At 50.8% G+C, this 25166-nt stretch overlaps 1 protein-coding gene across 1 annotated transcript in view; it reads left to right on the top strand.

The window, feature by feature from the left end:
- Window positions 1-25166, top strand: part of LOC119974606 (tetratricopeptide repeat protein 7A-like) — a 451074-nt gene that overhangs the window by 149579 nt on the left and 276329 nt on the right. Inside the window, exon 11 of the mRNA XM_038813643.1 lies at window positions 24139-24243. Coding sequence (XP_038669571.1) covers window positions 24139-24243 — 105 coding nt within the window. The remainder of the gene's footprint in view (window positions 1-24138; window positions 24244-25166) is intronic.

Consider the following 25166-nt stretch of genomic DNA (forward strand, 5'->3'; position numbering starts at 1 on the left):
ATTCAATTTTGTAAAAAGAAAATCTGACTTTCCTACATTCACTTGCAGCCTACCGTTACTAGTTTTATTTGTTTTACGCTGCTTCCAACAACACGTTATGTATTTTTTTGGCTGCACGGATGTATTTGCCTGTGGCTGTTCCCCAGGTTAGCAGTGAAGTAGAAATTGCCTGGCCACCCTTCAATAACTAATTGCAACAGAGGTTTTTGATGGAATTGCAAAATGGTTTTATGGCCACAGAAAATCATTTCCTCAGGACTGAAATTTGGCCCTGGTAATTTTTACTTGCTAAATAACGGAATGCGAAGGGAAAGAAGGGAATTTGTTCAACTGAAATGAGTGGGATGGGGAAGGAGGGATTGCGTTAAACTGAAGGGGAAAGGGAAGGAGTCATTTTAAACCCATGGGGCAGTGAAGAAAAGGGAAGGAGTCACGCTAAATTGAAGAAAGAAACACTTTTAACTGAAGGGGTGGGGAAGTGAAGGGGGTGGAGAAGGGAAGGGTGATCCTCAAACTGAGGAGGTAGGGAAGGGAGAAGGAAACTTGGGTGCACTAAACTGAAGGAATTGCAAAGGGGAAAGGGGTGCCTTAAACTGAAAGGAACGGTGAAAATTCACTGTAAAATAAAGCTAGATAAATGAGCATCAAGTGAGAACAGGATGGGGTGAGCAGTGGCTGAATAACTCACCAGTACACCATCCAACTTCAACATGAAAAATAGTTGAGTGAGCAAAAGAAGGCTGTTTCTAGCAACAGTTGAATTATACCTCAGCAATAGCCGATGCCTTCGGGAAAGGAGAAAATTGGGAATAATATGTGACTTGTATTCACTTTCCTGTCATACAACACAAATGATTATAGCGTGTTTCTTCATAAAAGCGTCAAGAAACATTGAATCATGTTTGTTGTTTATTACACTATTATTCTCTATGGAAATACAGAAAGTTGACTTTTTTCTCTTAAATGATGGAAAATGAAACTGAAATACATTCTATGGGCAGGAAATCCAGCTGATTATGCCAAGTTGGCTGAAATTATCAATGATTTAAGGTTATTTTTTAAATTTAGAGTACCCAATTCATTTTTTCCAATTAAGGGGCAGTTTAGCATGGCCAATACACCTACCCTGCACATCCTTGGGTTGCGGTGGTGAAACGCACGCAAACACTGGGAGAATGAGGTTTGTTTTATTAATTGAGTCTACCTTACCAACCCATAGAAATTTCTAAACATAGTTTGAGGGCTGTGTTTGCTACCAACGCCTTGCATGCGCTATTGTATGCTGGTGGTAGTCAGGTTAGTGGCTGCCATTTTTATAGGGGGCAATATGCAGCAGGGTGCATGTGTGGCCGCCATCTTTGTAGGGGGCAAAGTGCAGTAAGAGGAGAGAATGTTGTGAATTCCTTTCCTGGGCTGACCAGGATGAATTTTAGAAACTCCTTTATATGGGCATAGCAGGGAAGGACTTCAGACGAGAAAGTTAAATCTTATCCTTGTGGGATATTTTACTGGCTAGGCTAGCATTTATTGTCCTTGAGATGGTGGTGGTGAGCTGCTGCAGTCCCAGCATTGTAGGTGTCTGCACAGTGCTGTTTGGAAGTTCCAGAATTTTGACCCAACGATAGTGAAGGAACGGCAATATATTTCCAAGTCAGGATGATGAGTGACTTGGAGGAGAACTTCCAGGTGGTGGTGTTCCCATGTGTCTGCTGCCCTTGCCCTTCTTGATGGTAGCGGTCATAGATTTGGAGGTTGCTACCCAAGGAGCCTTGTTCAGTTCCTGCGCTATATCTTGTAGCTGGTACACACTGCTGCCACTTTTCATCAGTGTTGGAGGGAGAATATGTTTGTGGAAGGGTTGCCAGTCAAACAGGCTGCTTTGTCCTGGATGGTGTCAAACTTCTGGATTGTTGTTGAATCTGCACTCATCCAGGCAAGTGGGGAGCATTCCATCATACTCCTGACTGATGCCTTGGAGATGGTGGACAGGCTTTGGGGAGTCAGGATTCCTAGCTTCTGACCTGCTCTTAGCCACAGGATTAATATGGCAAGTCCAGATCAGTTTCTGATCAATGGCAACCCCCAGGATGTTGATGAAGGTCTGCACGGTAGCATAGTGGTTAGTACAGTTGCTTCGCAGCTCCAGGGTCCCAGGTTTGATTCCCGGCTTGGGTCACTGTCTGTGCGGAGTCTGCATGTTCTCCCCATATCTGCGTGGGTTTCCTCCGGGTGCTCCGGTTTCCTCCCACAGTCCAAAGATGTGCAGGTTCGGTGGATTGGCCATGCTAAATTGCCGTTAGTGTCCAAAAAAGGTTAGGCAGGGTTACTGAGTTACGGGGATAGGGTGGCGGTGTGGGCTTGGGGAGGGTGTTCTTTCCAATGGCCAGTACGGACTCGATGGGCCAAATGGCCTCCTTCCGCACTGTAAATTCTATAATGCTGTGATGGTGATGCCATTGGGTTCAGGCGCGATGGTTGGATTCTCTTGTTGGCAGATGGTCGCTGCCTAGTATTTGTGTGAAGATTGTTGCAAATGATTCAGCCTTATCTTTTGTGCTGGGCTCTTCCAGCATTGAGGGTGTGAATATTTGTGGAGCCTCCTTCTCCAGTTGGTTGTTTATTTATCCAATTGTTCAAATAAATCACTAATGCCTTCTTAATTGGAATTCCTCTGTTTAATGGTCCAAATCTTCAGAAACCGCACCCCCCCGCACATATCTTCAATTTTTCTGCGCCATCTTCCAATGGAGGATCCTTTCAAACTCACTCTGCAAACCGTACAGACATCTATGAAGGGAATCCACGCAGAAGCCACACACCCTTTTTATGTCACTGGCTGCCGCATTCTGTTAAGCTTTTAAATGCTCGAAGGCTGAACACATATGGAGAGAAGCTAAGTGGGTGAGGGAATAGGGTGAGTAAGTTAAGTGGGTAAAGGGGTAGGATGGCAGGTAGGTTCGGTGGCAGCTGGGTAGGGTGGTGAGTCTGGGTTGGGGGACAGGGGGTGGAGGGAGCCAGTTGGGAGGACATGGGGAAAGATGTGGGTCGGTGAGGGGGAGAGATGGGGATTGGTGAAGTCCAACGTAGTGGCAGGTGTCGGGGGTGGGATTGGGGTAGTCAAGGGGTGAAGTTGGCTGGTCAGCATGAGTGATTGGGAGAGCAATTATGTAGTTAGACTGGCAGTTTTCTGTCCAACATTTCCTGGGTAACAATCGGGTAAGTAAATTGGAGCTGTCAGAAGTCTCCCTAACTCTGAGTTGGAGACTTTTGGAGCGGTCCCATAGTGCATCTCGGGGCCAGGAAGGGAGGTGGAGTTGTGATGAAGGGGGTGGGGTGAGGAAGTGGTTGTGGGTAACATGGGGGTGGTTTGGTATGTCCAGTCTCTGAATTTCCAGAGACATGAAGATCTGGGCGATTATGATTGGAAGAAGAGGACAAAATGCAGCGATAGGTATAGTTGCATGTGAAATGTTGTGAAGCCTTTTCACATATGAATATGCTTCACCTTGGCAGCCAATTAATGGATATAATTGTAGAATAATACAGCAGAGAAGGAGCCCACTTGGCCTATTGTACCTATGCCAGCTCTTTGAAAGAACTGTCCATTATTCCCAACCCCATTGTTCTTTACCCATAGTTCTGAAAAATGCACCCCTTCAGAAATGTATTCAATTTCATTTTGAAAGTTACTGTTGAATCTAGTACCATCCTTTCAGGTAGTGCATTGCAGGTCGTAACAACTCGTCTATTGTAATTTTCTTCCCTTTTGACGCCTATGGTTCTTTTGCCGCTTACTTCTGTGTCTTCTGGTTCATTGAATCATAGAAGCTTGCAGCACATTCAGCACATTGTGCCAGTGCTGGCTCTCGGAAGGGGTAGTCTGGTTTAGTTGCACACCTTGATTTTTCTTTGTAACTCTGTGTTCCACATCCTCCAGTAACTTTCCGTGTTTTCAAGTGGAAAGTTCAAGATCTCGATGAATTTGAATATAAAAAATTCCTTTCACCTCCCTTTTAGATTTTTTTTGTGAATAATTTAAAGTCTCCAGACATTGGAGAAAATACACACCAGCGGGGATATTTCTCTCTCTACTCTTTTAACCTCTATTAGGTCATCACTTAACTTTTTCTTTTCCAAAGGAAACATTTCTAACTTTACCAACTGCACATGTAGCACCTTTAATATAACCAGATGTCCCGAGGATTGATATAAAACAAAACTTGACATCAAGTCCATGAAGAGATATTAGAGCTGACAATAAACTTGTTCAAAAAGATAGGTTTTAAGGAGCAATTTAAAGGAAAAAAGCGAAGTGGCGAAGCAGAGAAGTTTAGGGAGGGAATTCCAAAACCTAGGGCCTTGTCAACTGAAGGCACACCCTTCCATAGTAGAGCACTTAAGATTAGGAATGTATGAGAGATCAGTCTAGAGGAGAATACATATCTTGGAGAGCTGTGAGGCTGGAGGAGATTACAACAATAGGGAAGGTTGATGCAATGGAGGCATTGAAAACAATGGTGAATATTTTAAAGTCAAGGCATTGGTTAACTGGGAGCCAGCATAAGTCAGCGAGAACAGGGGTGATGGGTGAACAGGACTTGATGCAAGTAAGGGCACAAACAGCAGAGCTTTTGATGACCTTGGGTTTATGGAAGGTAGAACTTGGGAGTGAATTGGAAGTCTAGTCGTAACAAAGGCTTGGCTTCAGTAACAGATGAGCTCTTGCAGGAGCAGATTCAGTCCATGGCATTGTGCAGATATGTGGTTAAAAGTTCATTTCAAGGCGCAGTGGTTAGCCCTGCTACCTCATGGTGCCGAGGACCCAGCCACGTTAACATTTTCCCTTAATTGGGAAAAATAAGACTTGGGTACTTTAAATTGGAAAAAAAAAAGATAATTCCGGGGTCAAGTGTGGCACCAAGGTTATAAACAGTCTGGTTCTGCCTGTGTTGGAGAGAGGGTGATTTTGGTGGCTAGGAAATAGAATTTGCAGGAGCGTCAAACATTATAGCTTCAGTCTTCCTAATATTTAATTTTCTTTTTTAATTTTTCCAATTAGGTTGTAATTTAGCCTCACCAATTCACGCACCCTGTACATCTTTGGGTTGTAGGAGTGAGACCCACGCAGAAATGGGGAGAATGTGCAAACTCCACACGGACAGTGACCAAGGGCCAGGATCGAACCCGGGTCCTCGGCACCATTTGATTTAATTTGATTTGATTTATTATTGTCACATGTATTAGTATACAGTGAAAAGCATTGTTTCTTGCATGATTTACGGACAACGCATACCGTACATAGGGAAGGAGGGAGAGATTACAGAACATAATGTTACAGTTATAGCTAGGTGTAGAGAAAAGATCAACTTAATACGAGGGATGTCCATTCAAAAGTCTGATGGCAGTAGGGAAGAAGCTGTTCTTGAGTCGGTTGGTACATGACCTCAAACTTTGGTATCTTTTTCCTGACAGAAGAAGGTGGAAGAGAGTATGTCCGGGGGCTTGGGGTCCTTAATAATGCTGGTTGCCTTTCCGAGGCAGTGGGAATTGTAGACAGAGTCAATGGATGGGAGGCTGGTTTGCAGATGAATTGGGCTACATTTACAACCTTTTGTAGTTTCCTGCGGTCTTGAGCAGAGCAGGATCTATACCAAGCTGTGATACAACCAGAAAGAATGTTCTATGGTACATCTGTAAAAGCTGACGTGCCAAATGTCCTTAGTCTTCTGAGAAAGTAGAATCGTTTGTGGGCTTTCTTAGCTATAGTGTTGGCAATGGGGGGGGACCAGGACAGTTTGTTGGTTATCTGGACACCTAGAAATTTGACGCTCTTGACCCTTTCTACTTTGTAAACAGGGGCATATTCTCCACTATGCTTCCTGAAATCGTGACAATCTCACTACTGTGGTGTCATTGTGTGGTGATATAACCACTGTAGTTATGCGTACTTGCAGTAGGGGGATGTATGCCTGTACCTGTAATACAGGTTCCTCCGGTAAGCCCCTGCCGGCTAGCTCCGCCCACAGGGAGCTTGTGTATAAATATGCGTGTGAGTCACGTAGACCTTTAGTCTACAGTTGCAGATGGAGGGACAGCATCGTACAACAATAAAGCCTCTATTGTACTGGATCCGCAGTCGCCTCACGCCAGAAAAGACTTTGTTCACTGGCTCGCAGTTTTCGAGGCATACATCTCTTCAGCGGACCCTCCCCCGACGGAGGCTCAGAAAAAGCAACTCCTGTACTCCCGACTTAGCTCCAGTGTCTTTCCGCTAATTCGAGATGTGACTGACTACACCACAGCTATGGAACTGCTCAAGGAGAACTATGCACCATCGGCGAACACCCTGTTTGCAAGGTATCAACTCTCTACTCGCGTCCAGCATCCGGGTGAGTCGATTGACGGCTTCTGGAGGGCCCTTATACCTCTGGTACGAGACTGCGACTGCCGGGCCCTCACAGCCGCGGAACATTCGGACTTACTCATGCGCGATGCCTTCGTTACAGGCATTGCATTGGACCCCATCCGGCAACGACTGCTGGAAGGGGCCGCCCCCGACCTCGCGGTCACAAAGGCCCTGGCGCTTTCCATGACGGCCGCCTTCCGTAGTGCGCGAACATACTCTGCTAGCCACTCGGCCCACCCGTCCTACCCCTCGTGGATCCCGCAAACGGCCCCCCCAGCAGCCGCCCCCGTGCACTATGCCTGCGCTGCCCACCGCACCGCACCCCCTGGGGGTCCCCACTGTTACTTCTGCGGTCAGCAGAAGCACCCCCGCCAGCGCTGTCCGGCCCGCACAGCGACCTGCAAAGCTTATGGCAAGAAAGGCCTCTTTGCAGCGGTGTGTCAGTCCCGGACGGTCGCCGCTATCGCGCCCCCGGTCCCCTCGCCTCAGCCGCTCGCTGAATGGGCCCCGCCGTCCGCTTCCACCGACCCCACGTGCGATCAGTGGGCGCCGCCATCTTTCGCCGCCCCGCCATGTGGGCTCCATGGGCTCCGCCATCTTCATCCACCACCGCCATGTGCGTTCCATGGGCGCCGCCATTTTGTTCCGACCCCACAACGTGCGCTCCATGGGCGCCGCCATTTTACCCACAGGTACTGCAGATGCCGCCATCTTGTCTCCAGATGCCACCAATTTGTCCTCTCCCCGGGATGGGGCCACGGGTCGCTACCGCTCCTCGTCGGACTCATCTGACTCAACCGCCGATCGACCGCTGCTCGCCTCCGTTACGCTCGACCAGTCCCGTCCTCGCAATCTGGCACCCTCTTCCACATCGGTGCTGGTCAACGGCCACGTGACCTCCTGCCTCATCGACTCCGGGAGTATCGAGAGCTTCGTCCACCCGGACACGGTAAGGCGCTATTCCCTTGCAGTCCATCCCGCCAACCGGCAGATCTCTCTCGCCTCCGGGTCCCACTCTGTCCCGATCCGGGGTTTCTGCCTTGTTAAACTTACTGTACAGGGCGTGGAATTCGACCGTTTCCGCCTGTACATTCTCCCCAACCTCTGCGCGTCACTCTTACTAGGCCTGGATTTCCAGTGCAATCTCCAGAGCCTCACCCTCAAATTCGGCGGACCCCTACCTCCCCTCACTGTTTGCGGCCTCGCGACCCTCAAGGTTGAGCCTCCCACACTCTTTGCCAATCTGACCACAGATTGCAAGCCCGTCGCCACCAGGGGCAGACGGTACAGCACCCAGGACAAGGCCTTCATCAGGTCCGAGGTCCAGCGGCTGCTTCGGGAGGGTATCATTGAGGCCAGCAACAGCCCTTGGAGAGCCCAGGTGGTAGTGGTTAAGACCGGGGAGAAGCACAGGATGGTCGTGGACTACAGCCAGACCATCAACCGGTACACGCAGCTCGACGCGTACCCCTTCCCCCGCATTTCTGAGATGGTCACTCAGATTGCACAGTACCAGGTCTTCTCTACTATTGACCTGAAAACCGCCTACCACCAGCTCCCCATCCGTAAATCGGACCGTCCCTACACTGCCTTCGAGGCAGACGGTCGTCTGTACCAATTTCTTAGGGTTCCCTTTGGCGTCACGAATGGAGTCTCGGTATTTCAGCGAGAAATGGACCGAATGGTTGACTGGTACGGACTGCAGGCCACCTTCCCGTACCTCGACAATGTCACCATCTGCGGCCATGACCAGCAGGACCATGATGCCAACCGTTATAAATTCCTCCACACCACATCTCTCCTTAATCTCACGTACAACAAGGAGAAATGCGTGTTCCGCACAGACCGCTTAGCCATCCTTGGCTACGTAGTCCAAAACGGACTACTGGGGCCCGACCCCGACCGCATGCGCCCCCTCATGGAGCTTCCACTCCCCCACTGCCCCAAGGCCCTCAAACGCTGCCTTGGGTTTTTTTTCTTATTACGCCCAGTGGGTCCCACAATACGCGGACAAGGCCCGCCCACTTATCCAGTCCACACATTTTCCCCTCTCGGCCGAGGCACAACAGGCCTTCGCCCGCATTCGATCTGACATAGCCAGGGCGGGGATGCACGCAGTAGACGAGACACTGCCTTTCCAAGTAGAGAGCGAAGCTTCAGATGTCGCACTTGCCGCCACGCTGAATCAGGCAGGCAGACCCGTGGCATTCTTTTCACGCACCCTCCACGCCTCCGAAATTCGGCATTCCTCTGTTGAAAAGGAGGCCCAGGCAATCGTTGAAGCACTGGAGGCATTACCTGGCCGGCAGGAGATTCACTCTCCTCACTGACCAACGGTCGGTAGCCTTCATGTTTAACAACACGCAACGGGGCAAGATCAAGAATGACAATATCTTGCGGTGGAGAATCGAGCTCTCCACCTTTAACATTCGGTCGCTACTGTGCACCGCAACTAACAATACACCCCATGAACGTGTTTTTGCCTTCCCTAGGAAGTCCATATCCGGGGTGTCGCTCCCGACGTGGCTCACGACTCCGGGTCCAGTCCTTCTCTGTAGGCATGTACGGCACCACAAGACGGAACCCCTGGTGGACAAAGTACGCCTTCTCCACGCCAACCCTCAGTATGCCTACGTGGAGTTCCGCCACGGCCGCCAGGACACAGTCTCGCTCCGGGACCTGGCTCCCTCAGGTGCCGATCCTATGCCCACGCCCCTTTCTCCCCCCCCGCGCCAACCCCGGCCCCCCCTATTCATCCCCACCAGGCCCATCCCTCATTCCCCTGCCCACCCTGGAGGACACGGAAGATTTCGGCTTGCTCTCGGAGTCATCCCGCCAGCAGCCAGCACCAACACTGCCAACACCTGCACCATCGTTGCCATCACTGCCTGTGCCGACGTTACCACCACAGCTACGCCGATCACAGCGGAACGTTCGACCACCGATTCGGCTCAACCTGTAACCTGCTAACCGGATGGACTCTTGATTTTCCTTGTTGGACCCTCTTGTAAATAGCATCCTTTGTATTAGAGTTACATGCCACCCCCGTCGGACTCATTATTTTTACAGGGGGTGAATGTGGTGATATAACCACTGTAGTTATGCGTACTTGCAGTAGGGGGATGTATGCCTGTACCTGTAATACAGGTTCCTCCGGTAAGCCCCTGCCGGCTAGCTCCGCCCACAGGGAGCTTGTGTATACATATGCGTGTGAGTCACGTAGACCTTTAGTCTACAGTTGCAGATGGAGGGACAGCATCGTACAACAATAAAGCCTCTATTGTACTAGTCTCTCGGCTTTGAGTATAATTGTTAGCGCTACACATTGGCAAATTTTAGAATCGAGTTGGAAGGGAATTTGGCCACACAGTCATAGCTGTATAAGGAGTATAGTAGGGGGCTGAGGACACAGCCTTTTGGGGCACCGGTATTGAGGATGATTGTGGAGAAGATGTTGTTGCCTATCCTTACTGATTGTGGCCTGTGGGTTAGGAAGTTCAGGATCCAGTCGCAGAGAGAGGAGCTGAGGCCCAGGCCACGGAGTTTGGAGATGAGTTTCGTAGGAAAAATGGTGTTGTAGACTGAGCTGTAGGCGATAAATAGGAGTCTGACATACGTGTCTTTGTTATCTAGGTGTTCCAGGTTTGAGTGCAAGGCCAGGGAGATGGCATCTGCTGTGGACCCGTTGCAGCGGTAGGCAAATTGTAGTGGATCAATGCAATCTGCAAGGCTGGAGTTGATTTGTGCCATGACTAACCTTTCGAAGCACTTCATAATGATGGTTGTCAGAGCCACTGGATGATAGTCATAAAGGCACGCTGCTTGACTTTTCTTTGGTATAGGGATGATGGTCGTCTTCTTGAAGCAGATAGGGACCTCAGATAGTTGTAAAATGAGGTTGAAGATGTCTGCGAATAGCCCCGCCAGCTGATCGGCGCAAGTCCTGAGTGCTCGTCCTGGTACCCCGTCCGGGCCAGTGGCTTTCCATGGGTTTAATTTTGAGAAGGCTGCTCTGACATCTGCAGTGGTGATCTCAGATATAAGTTCAACCGAGGCTTCTGGGTGGCGGGCGTGCTCTCGCTGACCTCTTGCTCAAAGCGTGCATAGAATGCATTGAGCTCATCAGAGAGGAGTGCGTTGGAGCCGCCGATTTTACATGCCTTCATGTAGCTGATTATGTCTTGCAGACCTTGCCATAGCCGGTGGGGGTCCATGTGGTTAGCCTCCGAGCTTGGTCCGGTACTATCTTTTGGCTAACCACTGCGCCGCCATGCCGCCCTTCCTAATATTTAATTGAAAGAAATTTCTGTTCATCCAGTACAAGTTGTCTGATAATTTTGAGACATGAAGGAGGTGAACGAGGTGGTGGAGACGCAGAGCCAGTTGTCGTCAGCTTACATGTGAAAATGAATGCCCTGTTTTTGGTGATAATCTTTATTATCACAAGCAGGCTTACGTTATCACTTCAACGAAGTTACTGTGAAAAGCCCCTAGTCACCACATTCCGGCGCCTGTTTCGGTACACTGAGGGAGAATTCAGAATGTCCAAATTATCTAACAGCACGTCTTTCAGGACTTGTGGGAGAAAATCGGAGCAACCGGAGGAAACCCACGCAGGCACGGGGAGAACGTGCAGACTCCGCACAAACAATGACCCAAGCCGGGTATCGAACCTGGGAGCCTGGCAAGGTGTAGCAATGGTGATGAAGTGCAGCATATGGATGAAAAATAGAAGGGTACATGATGCGATCCTTCACGGACACCAGAGGTAGTGAGACCAGAAACCATTGCAGGAGATTCTCTGGCAGAAGGTAGTGAATGTGTGGAACTCACTGACCCATAGTGCAATGGAGTCTGAGTCATTAAATGATTTCAAGAAGGAAATAGATATATTTCTCATGAAAAAACGGGTTAAAGGGATACGGGGAGGTGGATTTGAGACCAGGAAGAGATCAGTCATGACCTGTTTGAATGGCGGAGCAGGCTCAGGGGTTGAATGGCCTACTTCCTATGCTCCTAATTCCTGTGATTGGATAGGTGAGAATGGAACCAGGTGAGAACTGTCCCAACCAGCTGCATGGCAATGGAGAAGTGTCAGAGGAGGATGTTGTCAAAGGTCACTGGCAGGCCAGAAGGGTGATAAGGGACAGTTTACTTTTGTCATAGTTGCACAGGATGTAAATTGTGACTTTGATAAAAGCTGTCTCTGTGCTTGGCAGGGACAGAAACCTCGGCTGGGATTCTCCCCTACATGGCGGGGGGATCCCGGCGGGACGGAGTGGCGTGAACCACTCCGGGGTCAGGCCTCCCCAAAGGTGCGGAGAAGGGCTAGGCCCGCGCCGGAGTGGATCCCACTCCGCCGGCCGGCGCGAACGGCCTTTGGCGCCCCACCAGCCGGGGCGGCCGGCGGAAGTCCGCGCATGCGCCGGAGCGTCACCGGCTGCTGATGTCATACCGGCGCATGCGCAGGGGAGGGGGTCTCTTCACCATGGCGGGGGTGAAAGAAAAAGAGTGCCCCCACAGCACAGGCCTGCCCGTCGATCGGTGGGCCCCGATCGCGGGCTAGGCCACCGTGAAGGCACCCCCCGGGGTCAGATCGCCCCCCCCCCCCTCCACCCCCCCAGGACCCCGGAGCCCACCCGCACTGCCAATCGCGTCGGTACCAGAGGTGGTTTAAACCACGCTGGCGGGAAAGGCCTGCAGCGGCGGGACTTCAGCCCATCGCGGGCCGGAGAATCGCCACGGGGGGCCCGCCGACCGGCGCGGCGCAATTCCCGCCCCCGCCGAATCTCGGGGGGTCGGAGAATTCCGCCCCTAATCTTATTATAACAGACCGCTCATCACTGGTTACGTCCTGGTAAATTTACTTTATCCTTTTGTATCTCTGTTGAATTGTGGTGCCAGAAAATGTCCATATACCTCAGCTGAGAACAAACCAAAGCTTTAGAAAGCTCTTGTATCTCTTTATTTTTATCCTGTATTTTATATTCAATGCCTCTATTTATAAACCCAGTAACCTATATTCCTTATTAACAAAAAATTACACCCATGGACATCAAGGTCTATGTGCTCATCTACAAAGTGTGCATTTTCAAAATTCTGTCATTTACGGTAAATGGTTCCTGACCCTTCTGCCAATTGAAATTGAATTTGCCAGCACTGGCATGGGGGGCTAATTCCTAAGGTTTGGCAGCAGTTGGTGAGGTTGAGGATAGGTTCCTATAAACTGGCACCACAATGGGAGGGTACCTGGGGATTTTGGAAATTGTAGAAGGGGAACCCGAGATGTAGCAGAGCTAAGGCCTGGAATGTAGGGCGCGATTCTCCGCACCCGCGGAAAATCGCGAACGGCCGACTTTTGCGACGGCCCGACACGGCCCCGTTCCCGACGTATTCACGTCCAGGAAATGGGCTAGGAACGGGGCCGCGTAAATCACGTGCGCGATGACGCCGGAACGCAACGACAACACAAACACGCCCACATGAGGCCGCCCGACGCCGTAAAAAGGCGCGGGCGAGCACAGAAACTGTAGGCCAGGATGTCGGAGCAAAGGAGACCAGCCCCGCGATTCGTGGAGGCTGACGTCGAGACGCTGCTGGATTCAATCGAGCAGAGGAGGGGCATCATCTGCCCGTGTAGAGGACATCGCCACCCTGCCAGCGCGGTGCGCCAGGCCTGGCGTGAGGTGGCTGCTGCCGTCAGTGCTGTGTGGCAGACCCCTCGCTCTGCAGAGCAATGTAGGAAGAAGATGCACGACCTCACCAGGGCTGCCAGGGTAAGTGCCAAGAGGGTGCCCCCGGGTCACAACCATCCCTCCCCCCTTTACTTAATCCCCCCCCCCCCCGGCACGGGGGGTGGAGGGGGATTGGGGCAGAGTGAGTGGAGGGTGGTTCACAAAGTAGTCACAGGCCCAGCACTCTGGCCCCCATGGGGAGATGCAATGGTCTTATTACAACTTGATCCCCAACCTGTGCCAGTATCTGAACAGACTGCTGATACCTGCCGTATTGTAATGATCTACCTATGCCCCCTCCCCCAACAGGACAAGACCGCTCACAACACTCGTGAGCGGAACAAGACTGAAGGGGGTTCGCCCATCCTGCACCCCCTCACCACGTTTCAGCAGAGGGCACTGGACCTTGTTGGGGGATCTGCCACCCGGGAGATCGCGCAATGCGAGGTTGGCGGAGCTACAACAAGTGAGACAACCCTGCATGACAAACAATCCCCCCCTCCCCCATCCTCTGTCCCTTCACACTCTGCCCACTGGAACACCTCCCCATCCTCTGTCCCTTCACACACCCTGCCCACTTGGACACCTCCCCCATCCTCTGTCCCTTCACACCCTGCCCACTGGGACACCTCCCCCATCCTCTGTCCCTTCACACTCTGCCCACTGGGACACCTCCCCCATCCTCTGTCCCTTCACACCCTGTCCACTGGAACACCTCCCCCATCCTCTGTCCCTTCACACCCTGTCCACTGGAACACCTCCCCCATCCTCTGTCCCTTCACACCCTGCCCACTGGGACACCTCCCCCATCCTCTGTCCCTTCACACTCTGCCCACTGGGACCGTCCAGCGCCCGGCCGAGCGTCTCTAAATAACCCGTTTCATTCTCTTCCCTAGGACGTGATGCTGAATGACCAGGGCCGTCTGCCTCCAGGCGGAGACAGGCATCTGCCCCCACCGCACCCAGGGCCACACGACAGAGGGTGCCCGATCAGCGGGGAGTCCCATCCTCCCCAACCCAATCTGTGGAGCAGGACGCCCAGAGGGCGGCGAGAGAGGAAGAGAGAGAAATGGCCCGCGAACGCCCTGCGGCCTCTCAGTGGGCCGATGACATAGAGGAGGCGTGCACCCAAGACGACCTCGAGCTTGCGGCACAGCTATCTCCCACACCATCCACCATCCCAGAGACACTCACCCCGGTTGGCCTATTTAGTGATGAGGCTCCTGGGTCACAGCCTGGGTCACACATCACAGCTGAGCAGGTACAGCAGGTGGAGGTCGGAGCAGCCGAGGGCCCAGACTGGGCAGAGGGCAGGCCAGGCCCAGCATCCAGCTGGCTCCCAGAAGTTTTCCGAGTTCCTGGAGTTTCTCAACCGACCCGCACAGCCGATGCATCAAGAAACCCAGGGACACAATGACGGGATGAGGGCTTCCTTCCAGACTCTGCAGACGCTGTTAGAGGAGTCGAACCGCGTCCAGGAGCAGGGAGTGGTGCCGCTCATGGCAGCAACCCAGGCCGACCACGCACGGTGGCATCCGCGGTGGAGGCAATGGGTCAGGTTATGCAAGGCGTTGGGCTTAATGTGCACGCGTCATCCTCGGCCCTGGACAGGGTTGCCCTCTCACATGCAGCAATGCGCCAGAGCCAACACGACATTGCCGGTGCGCTGCGGGTCTTGGCCGAGTCGCAGCACGCCATGGCCCAGTCGCAGCACGCCATGGCACAGTCACAGCAGTCAATGGCACAGTCCCAGCAGTCAGTCGCGGAGAGCATCAACCGCCTGACACACGTGCTGGATGGCGTCGTGCACTCACAGGTTGAGATCGCACAATCCCTGGCGGGAATGTCTAACTCCCTGGACTCCGTCTCTGTAAACCTTCGGATCCTGGTGGATACCGTTGAAGGCCTCCAGGACTGGCAGCGCCAGGTGTCGGTGGCGCGACGGGGCACCTCCCCGCTCGCACCTCTGTCCCAAAGTGAGGCCTGGGGGCCACCGGGCTCCCCGAGGGAGGAGGAGGTTTCGGGGTCCGTCCCATTAAGGCCATCACGGGACGTCCCGGAATTCTCGGCCTCTCCCCGTCCCATCCCTGGTGCATCGGGTGGGCAGCAGGCAGAGCAGGGTGGCACAACGTCACCCGAGACGCCCGCAGAGCAGCCTGGCCCATCAAGGCCGGGTCGCCCCAAGAAACGCTTGGCCAAGGAGAAACGAGTCGAGGGGGGCGATTCGCAGCAATCCTCCTCCACTCCTGCTGTATCATCTGGGGAGTCACGTAGACGCAGTGTTAGGGCCCGTAAGGCAACTAAGATAGACACTGAGTAAGTTGGCACGGGTGAAGGGCACAGTTTAGTTGTAGGGGCTAGTGCATCTGTAAATTGTTGTTAACATTAAATACACTGTTCCACCTTACTTGTAATATCGTGTGATTGTTCCACAGCCACAGGAATCGTGATGGTGACCGGGTGTCGCTAGGGCTGACAAGCGGTGAAACTTCGGTGCTGGGTGTGCAGTCCCTGCCCCTCCCCCCCCCACCCCCTCCCACAGCTACCCCACGCGGGCACGTGATGGAATGTCCATGACTAACTCAGCGGCCACCAAGGTGGATGGTTCAGCTATTGCCATGGGTCAGACTCTCTCAAACGATTCTGAGCTCACAGCTCTTCGCAGAGCGGGCTGTCATCATTCCACATGGCACTGATCACATCCGCTGACACAGCCATCAATGTTGTGCCATACCGTCTGGACACAGTGGTAAGGGTGATGTCGAAGTGGAGCAGTGTACACGGAGAGGGGGTGTGGGGGGGGGTTGTGGTGGTGGCAGTTGTGTGTTGACCCTCTGCACGACTGGTGATGCAGGTGGTGGTTTGGTGTTCAGCGGGGACGTCGCATGCGATGCGTGAACCGTGCTTCCACCAAGGCGTCGCGTGACCGCCGTCCTCGCCAGGTCCGTCGTGCCGCCTCCTGGGCATCACCAGCACCTGGGTCGTGTCTGCGTGCTGCGCCCGCCACTCCGCCAGCCTCCTCCTCCTCCTCCCCTTCCTCCCTCTCCTCCTCCTCCTCCTCCTCCTCCTCCTCTGTGCTGGCACCACTGCCACTCGCTTCTCCCTCCGCCTCCTGCAGCAGGTCATCTCCCCTCTGCATCGCGATGTTGTGCAGCGCCCAGCAGACCACAACAATGCGAGCGACCCTGTCGGGCTGGTACTGCAGGGCCCCTCCGGAGCGGTCCAGGCACCTGAATCTCATCTTCAGGAGGCCAAGGCAGCGCTCCACCACACCCCTGGTTGCTGCATGGGCCTCGTTGTATCGGGTTTCCGCATTGGTCTGAGGCCTCCGTATAGGCGTCATCAGCCAAGACCTCAGCGGATAACCCCTGTCGCCTAGCAACCAGCCCCTCAGCCGGGGGGGATGTCCCTCAAACATCGCAGGGATGTATGACTGCGCCAGTATGTAGGAGTCATGCATACTCCCTGGGAACCTTGCACAGACGTTCATGAACGTCATGTGGGGGTCGCATACCACCTGGATATTCATGGAGTATGACCCCCTCCTGTTTGTGAAGACGTCCCTGTCCTCTGCAGGCGGGCGCATGGGGACGTGAACACAATCGATTGCCCCCTGCACCATCGGTATCCCAGCCACCACGCTGGCACGTCCACGAGCTCGTGAATCTTGACTTGCTCGGTCCTCGGGAAAGGTGATGTAGCGGTCTGCGATGGCATAGAGGGCGTCGGTCACATCCCGGATGCACCTGTGCACCGATGACTGGGAGATCCCGGAGAGGTCTCCGCTCGGAGACTGGAAGGAGCCGGTCGCATAGAAGTTAAGAGCGACCATCACCTTGATGGCAACCGGGATTGCGTGTCCTTCCCCCGTTCCACGTGGGGCGAGGTGTGCCACGAGGTGACAGATATGTATCACCGTCCGCCTACGCAGCCGGAGTCTCCTCCTGCAGGTGATGTCCGTCATTGTTAGGAAAGAGATCCGGGCACGGTACACCCTTCGCCTTGTTCGTCGCCTCTGGCGCCGTGGCTGCACCCTCACTCTCCTCCTCCCCCTCCTCCTCCCCCCCCCCCCCCCCCCCCCCCCCCCCCCCCAATGCTGCTCAACGACTGGCAACTCCTCGGCCCTTCCCTCTGCTGCTGCAGCTGGCCCTGCATCCACTGCGGGTTGTGGCTGTGGACGCTGCTCCATCTCCAAATGCAGTAGAGCGGCCCCAACCACTGCGCAGAACATCGCCGTTCTGTTCGCAGACATTGTGCTAACCTACAGAAGGGTGGTGGGGGCAGAGAAACGGGACATGTTAGACGGAGGTTAGTCGACACCTCGGCAGCCGCCTGCCACGGGATACCTGCGTGTCCCGGTGGCCTGGTCGCGCTGCTGACACGCGGGCAGCCTAACCCCTGGTCACTTTCTGCAACCAACGGGCAGTTAACTACGTCCTCTTCACCGGTGCGTCAGTAGCCTGTGGCCGTAAGCCACAGGGTAACCAGCGACGTGTCCTCGTGACCGGCACGCCATGGCATGGTGGCAGACACTTTGTAACTGGGGTTGGACGATTCACTCGCTCACTCTCTCCCTACCCACCACCACTCCCACTTCCCCCCTCCGTCTCCCACTTCCCCCCTCAGTCTCCCACACTCCCCCCCTCAGTCTCCCACACTCCCCCCTCAGTCTCCCACACTCCCCCCTTCCGTCTCCCACACTCCCCCCTCAGTCTCCCACACTCCCCCCTCAGTCTCCCACACTCCCCCCTCCGTCTCCCACATCCCCCCACTCTGGACCCCCCTCCCGTTCTCGGGGATCCCGTCCCCGTTGTGGCCAGACTCCAGCAGTGCGCTGAGCTGTGCGCTGAGCGGTGCGCTCACCTCCTCGAAGCTCTCATCTGCCAGCATGACTGGTTGACGAACTTGAAAAGCAGGTGCGTTGGCCGGCGTGAAAACATGGCGTGATGACGTCGGGACTTCGGCCCATCCGGGCCGGAGAATAGCGGGGGGCCAAAAAGTCGGGCTTCTGGTCATGTCGGGGGGTCTGTCGAGGCCTTTGCCGGGAATGCCGACGTGTAGTTTGTGCGAGGCCCACCGATCGGCGGGCGGGCCTGTGCTGTGAGAGCACTCTTTTTCTTCCGCCTTCGCCGTGGTCTTCATGGCGGAGGCAGAAGAGACCCCGTCCCCTGAGCATGCGCCGGGATGACGTCAGCAGCCGATGCGCTCCGGCGCATGCGTGAACTTACGCTGGCCGGCCAAAGGCCATTCATGCCAGCCGGTGGTGCGGGAACCACTCCGGCGGGGGCCTAACCCCTCAATGTGAGGGTTTGGCAGCCAAAGGTGCGGAGACTTCACACCACTTCAACACGCCGGGACCCCCCGCCCCGCCGGGTAGGGGAGAATCCCGGCCCTTGTTTCATTTGTGGTAATGCGGGAAACTGGAGGATACGGAATGGATCGCTATCACGATATGGCAGCACTGAATTTCTATCTACCACTGTATGATCCCTGCGGAAAGTACCCTCGACGATGGTATTGGTCACCACATGATACTTCTTTCCTCTTTGACTTCCTCTGCTCATCGGCACCTCTAACATATGCATAATTGAGCTAAACCTGTAGAGAAGTATCATAGGAGGGACTTGATGGAGAAAAAAGGCTGACAAGGTTTGAGAAAAGGTGAATATTGCGATCTTGTTGGGTCGGTGCATATCTCTACACATCTGCTCTCTCTGGCATCCCGTTGTATAATGACAGCTTAGTTTATAATGCCAGTTATAATGCTTATCTTCAGTCATTGGGAGAATATTAGAAACCACTGTAAAGGATGTAATAGCAGAGAATTTAGTAATGCACAATATAATCAAGCAGAGTCAGCATAGCTTCATACAAATTTATTAGAATTCTTTGAGGTGGTAATGAGCAGGATATTAACATGGATAGAGGATTGGCTAACTAATAGAAGAAAGAGAGTTGGGATTAGATACAAAAATAAGTGGGAAGACAAGTGGATGAAACGAAGAGTCCACAGAGCGATATAAACAGGTTACGTGGGTAACTGAGCAAGAACTTGGCAGATTGAATATAATATAGAAAAATGTGGAATTATGCACTTTGGTAGGAAGACTAAAGAAGCTGAATATTATTTAAATAGAGAAAGACTCCAGAAAACTGCAGAGGGATTTGGAGGTCCTTGTCCATAAATCACAAAAAGCTAGAGTGCAAGTTCAACAGGTAATTGGGAAGGCAAATTAAATGTTTACCTTTGTTTCAATGAGACGAGTATAAAAATAGGGAAGTTTTGCTAAAACTATACAAGACACTAGTTAGACCACATCTGGAATACTGTGAACAATTTGGATCCCTTATCTAAGGAAAGAAATCCTGGCATTTGTGGCAGTCCAGATAAGGTTCACTAAGTTGATCCCGGTTTTGGAGGAATTGTTTTTGAGGAGAGGTTAAGTAGGTTGGGTCTGTACTTATTGGAGTTTAGAAGAATGAGAGATGATCTTGTTGAAGCATATAGGATTCTTGAGGAGCTTGACTGGGTAGACGCTGAGAGGATGTTTTCTCTTGTGGGAGAGTCTTGGACCAGAGGGAATAATCTCAGAGTTAGGGATTAGGAGGAATTTCCTCCCTCAGAGGACATTGACTCTGTGGAATTCTTTACCACAGAGAGCTGGAAAAGCTGGGTTGTTAAGTATGTTCAGGGTTGATATAGACAGATTTTTAATCAATAAGGAAATCCAGGGTTTTGGGGATAAGTGGAGTTGAGGATTATATCATTTCAGCTGTGATCTCATTGAATTGGGGAGCAGCCCAATGGGCTGAATGGCCTATTTCTGCTCTTATGTTTTATGGTCTTATAGCTGCAGTAGAGTGAGCACTATGCTAGCCGAAATCACCTCGCCAATCAAACTGAACTGCATGCCTGATGAGAAGGATGAATGTATTCTCCTTTCTAACATGACTTTTTAAGGGGTAACTTTTTATATTTGCTTTAATTCTATGGAAATCAAATGCTGTCCGGAATGAGTGAGAATTCTCTGGTACAAATAACTGTTTAAATTTTAAGTGTCACCAATACCTCATTTATAAAAGTCAAATCATTTCAATGATTTATAGTTAAATGCTAACAGCCTATCATTCCCTGCATGTCACTTCCCCATAACTTTTGGAATATTTTCACTTATGTTGATTACTTTTTTGAAAACCTGCTTTGAAATAGTAAGTTCTACTTCCTCAGAAAGCCAATAAATCTATGGTTCAAATGAAATATTGCAAGGCAATTACTAGTGTTCAATTTGTTACAATCCCAGCTGCTGTTACTACTGTCCCAACTCCCTGGTTTTTGGGACTTTCTCTTTGGGAAGTCTGCTGCCTGGAGCTCCCTTTCCTTGTCCAACTTATCCTGCCACTAAGTGACAACTAACTCAAAAGTTATTTCTGTCCTAGGGACACTCCTGGTTGCTGAGTTTTCCTTTAAATCCTGTTTGCTTTAATATCGTGAACCCTCATCACCATGCATCACATCTGAACCAAACTGAAATCGTCAACTCCTTCAAATAAAGAAACACTTAAAAAGCTGTGCCTTATTTCTAATACCTACAACACAAATATAAATTACTTAAAGCTACCTCTGTTCCTGACAAGTTAAAATGTTTTGCACTGTCAGGCTCAGTAACAACACCTAGTTGACTGATCAGATGATATCCCAAATTACCATAGCAGTTGTCTTAATACCTGCTGTAACTTTGAAAAGATATTGGTGTATCCCTGAAGAATCATTTGGAAATTCAAGATCAGCATGTTGATCATTCTCTTTAGTTCTTTCAAAGGGGACTGATGGTGACACAAGTTGAATATTGCACATGAATTTAAAGCTTACTGAAGTAAGGAATGGAAACTGTAAATCAATCACCTATCCTATAACTGGGCCTGATTTACCTAATTTCACCTGGATGGGGATAGAGGCACTAAAGCTACTTTCAGTGCTGGAAAAAATAATCCGGTGGTCCATTTCCTGATGTTCTGCAATAACTTCCTTTTGGGGACCAAAGCTGGCTGCAAAATCCCCCAGATTCCCTGCCCCCAATCCGTTATTCAACAGTGTCTAACACTAGCTGTGCAGTCTTACACATGCTGGGTGGTCATTTGGGTGAGGTGTGCAAAAGGCCTGCTGTTGGTTGTGAAAAATAGGCCAGATGAGTCATCAGAAAGAATATTAAAGAGAAGCCTAGTCTCGAAGAAGGAAATAATGGCTAATCTTGTTCTTTCATGCTCGGAACATATTTACACTAAATACCTTGCACTTACTTATTAAAGAGAAATTGAGGTTTTGTTTTCATGGTGGTTATTAATGTCAAGTATTACTATGTGAGTTTGAATTATTTATTACAGTTATGAGGTGTATAAGCTTGCTATGTTTTGGAACTATGTCTTTCTTTCAGGGTAAAATTAATGGGGTTGTGTTAACTGTTCTGAAGTCTGCTCAACAACATGCCTGGATGATGTGACTGTTAAAGATTAAAGGGAGAACTGGGTCGTTTGGGTGGAATTAAGGCGTAAAATGTTCACACTTGGAGCCAATAGCAGCAGCATTTATGTTTGCAGTGGTTAGACTGGTAGTCTCTGAAGGTATTGACAATGCTGGGTTGTCAACAGTTATACTTCATATTGTCTATTTATCTCCAAGATAAAGGAGAATTAGGTCACAAGGAGAGCTGATCAGCATTTCTGCCTGGATACACTGCCCATGTGATTCACATTTCCATGGAGATGTGTCTTGAGAGGGAAAGAGTGTCCAATATCCCAGAAGCTCTCAGACTTAATTTGTCTACCAGGATCCAGGACAGTGAGTTAAAATACCCTGGGCTAGTGTGCAGTTAATTCCATCCCCACTTGACCCTGAGTCACATCACAAATGAATTAACCAATAATTCTTAGAAAAATACCAAATCTTTGGTCCTTGGCTGCCCAACAATTACAGTCATCAGGGCCGGGATTCTCCCCTACCCGGCGGGGCGGGGGGTCCCGGCGTGATGGAGTGGCGTGAACCACTCCGGCGTCACCGCACCTTTAGGGGCCAAGCCCTAACCTTGAGGGGCTAGGCCCGCGCCGGAGTGGTTGGCGTTCCGCCGGCTGGCAGAAGGCCGCGTATGTGCCGAAGTGTGACGTCATCCCCGCGCATGCGCAGGGGAGGGGGTCACTTCTGCCTCCGCCATCGTGAAGACAATGGCGAAGGCGGAAGGAAAAGAGTGCCTCCACGGCACAGGCCCGCCCGCCGATCGGTGGGCCTCGATCGCGGGCCAGGCCACCGTGGGGGCACCCCCCGGGGCCAGATCGCCACGCTCCCCCCCCCCCCCCCCCCAGGACCCCGGAGCCCACTCGCGCCGCCTGGTCCTGCCGGTAAGGTAGGTAGTTGGATCCACGCCGGCAGGACCAGCATGACAGCGGCGGGACTTCAATCCATCGATGGCCGGAGAATCGCCGGGGGGGGCCCACCGACCGGCGCGATTCCCACCCCACCGAATCTCCGGTGCGGGAGACTTCGGGACACGGCAGGGCAGGATTGACGCTGTCCCCTGGCGATTCTCCGACCCGGCGGGGTGTCGGAGAATCCCACCCCAGTTTGTAAATTCAAACCCAATGACTTTTTATTTATAAAATAACTATAATTAAATATGCAGCAAATACAACTGTTAGTTATTATTTAATTCCTAATTCCCTGCTTTAACCTCCTCTCCACACCTTCTACACGTACATAAGACAGACAAACACAGAGGAGGAGAAAGGGGTAAAAGTACCATCAGTAAAAGGGGAAAAGAGTCTTTGTTTCAGAAGGATGTTTCCAGCATCTTACTCCTCTTCAAAATTTGCTTTGAGTTTGAGATTTTACTACCTTCAAGTAGCTTCAGGAATACAGCACTCTAACGAGAGAGAGGGTCCAGGTCTTTTGTTTGCAGTCTTTTAATAGTTTTCCTGTGGATTCATTCATTCCGGTTCTCTGCAGCTTCAGGAATACAGCACTTACAGCCTTTCTAGAGAGTGATTGAAAGGATGTCCTTGTCTTTCTGTGTCTGATTCAACTGCTCCACTGGGATACGATCCAATCCCCACCTGTTACCAGGCAGAATATGGCCTTTTGACCAATTAATTGGCCACGAGCCAATCAATCAAACTGAGTCCCACTCACTCTTTGCTGCCGAAAAGGCAGAAGCTTCTATTCAGACGAGCAGCGTGTTCTCTCCTGTAACTTCTGAATTCTCATTCTCTGCTGCTTGATTTAAAGATACATGTCCATTAATTACCCATGGATTAAAAATGACAACTGTAAGATAAAAGAAAGTGGAAATAAGGGAATAAACAGTCAGGACCCTTAAAGAGAGAGCAGCTAAAAATTGAAAGTCTCTGTGGTTAATTCTGCAGAAATGCAGACCTTGCACTTGGATCAAAAAGACCAAATTCGTGAGGGTTTGAAATGAGGCTCGAGGATCCTTGCACGAGGATAGGAAAAGTCCTCACCATAAAAGATAGTTCAGGGGTTATACGTTATCAGGCGGGGAAAGGAAAGGAACAGAGATTAAACCCTCAGAAACTGAGAATGACTTTGGATTGGATCTTGGAAAATCGAATGACTACTTAAGGAGCAGGGTAAAATATACCTGTAAAGTGAATTTACAGTTGGGTTAAAAATAAAAGAGGAAAGTTGCATCCTGTAGTTTTAAATATAAGTTGCCTGCAACAATCATGTTGACTCGATTGTTCTTTTAGTCTGTTTGTTACAGTAGAAGTCTTAAAACGTGAAAGCTTGCTGCGCCACCTTTTGAGCTATTAACCAGAAGTTCAAATTTCTTTTTAAAAGTTAACAGTCTCTACGGAGATCGTAGCATGTTTTCTTCAATAGGTTTGTTAATGTTTTCTTTCTGAATGGCGTGAAACTAAATTATGCTGAGAGCAAACAGAAAAATATTCTGGAGGAAAAAAATAATTTTGGATCCTCTTTTTAATTTTCAGTCAACTTGGGCTGTGTCTGCCCTCAGAGAATGTGCAAGACTTCACCCCAACGATCCAAGCATACCGCTCATGGCTGCCAAGGTGTGCATTGGATCTCTGCAATGGGTAAGTGTATGCCCCCCATCTCAATTGTCTTGTGTACTGCACTTCAGTAGCACAAGAGAGGAAATTACGGTGTGCGTTGTGTACCCACTATTTAGGAACCGCCAAACTGTGGACACTTCCACTAGTAGGCAGATGCTAGGGTTGAAGAGCTGCACATTACCAGAGCTGCAGCATAACTAATACACTCTGAGGGAAATTTGCTTTGTGTTGACTTTCTCTGAGCTAAACCACAAGACATCCATTAATATCTGTTAACAAAGTAAACATATGTAGTTTGCATATTCTGTTGCTTCCCTCATTACACTTTGCTGTTAAAACAATGCATCTGCCTGCTCATTATAAAGCAGTACCACGGGGAGGTCTGATAACATTTCAATAGGTTCCAAAATTGATTTTGTGAGCTTCACTCAGTTAAGTTTTGAGACTGTATTAGACATTTATCTTTGTTTTCTTGGAAATGTTACTGATGTTGTTCATCCCTGCTTATCCGCCCTACATCAGCCTGGCAATTAAAAAACGATGAATGTCTATGACAGTGCACAGTCTTTTGGGAGCAGCATTCTTAAAAGGCTCGATATAACATGTTAGAATGGTTGATGATGGTATGGGTTAAGAGATGTTCTAAGCATTACAATGTTAGAGTTCTAAGTACACTGGAATTCTCTAGAAACGGGGGCTGGAAAGAAACATGAAAACGGTGGGGGTGGTGTAACTAATTTTGTTTCATAAGAGGAATGGGGCTTCTGTAGAACAAAGGAGAAATGGGAAGGCCCAACACCAAAGAGAAATTGTAGGTTGGGATCAAGTATGTTTTGGTCTGGATTAAACAACTTTGCATGTTATTTAGACAACAAAGTTGCACAGTTTTGTGGGGTTTCTTTCTAAAACATGTCCATGAAAACTTACAAATCTGATTATTTCAT

This window comes from Scyliorhinus canicula, chromosome 1 (genome assembly GCF_902713615.1).
Source record: "Scyliorhinus canicula chromosome 1, sScyCan1.1, whole genome shotgun sequence".
In the NCBI taxonomy this organism is placed as follows: Eukaryota; Metazoa; Chordata; class Chondrichthyes; order Carcharhiniformes; family Scyliorhinidae; genus Scyliorhinus; species Scyliorhinus canicula.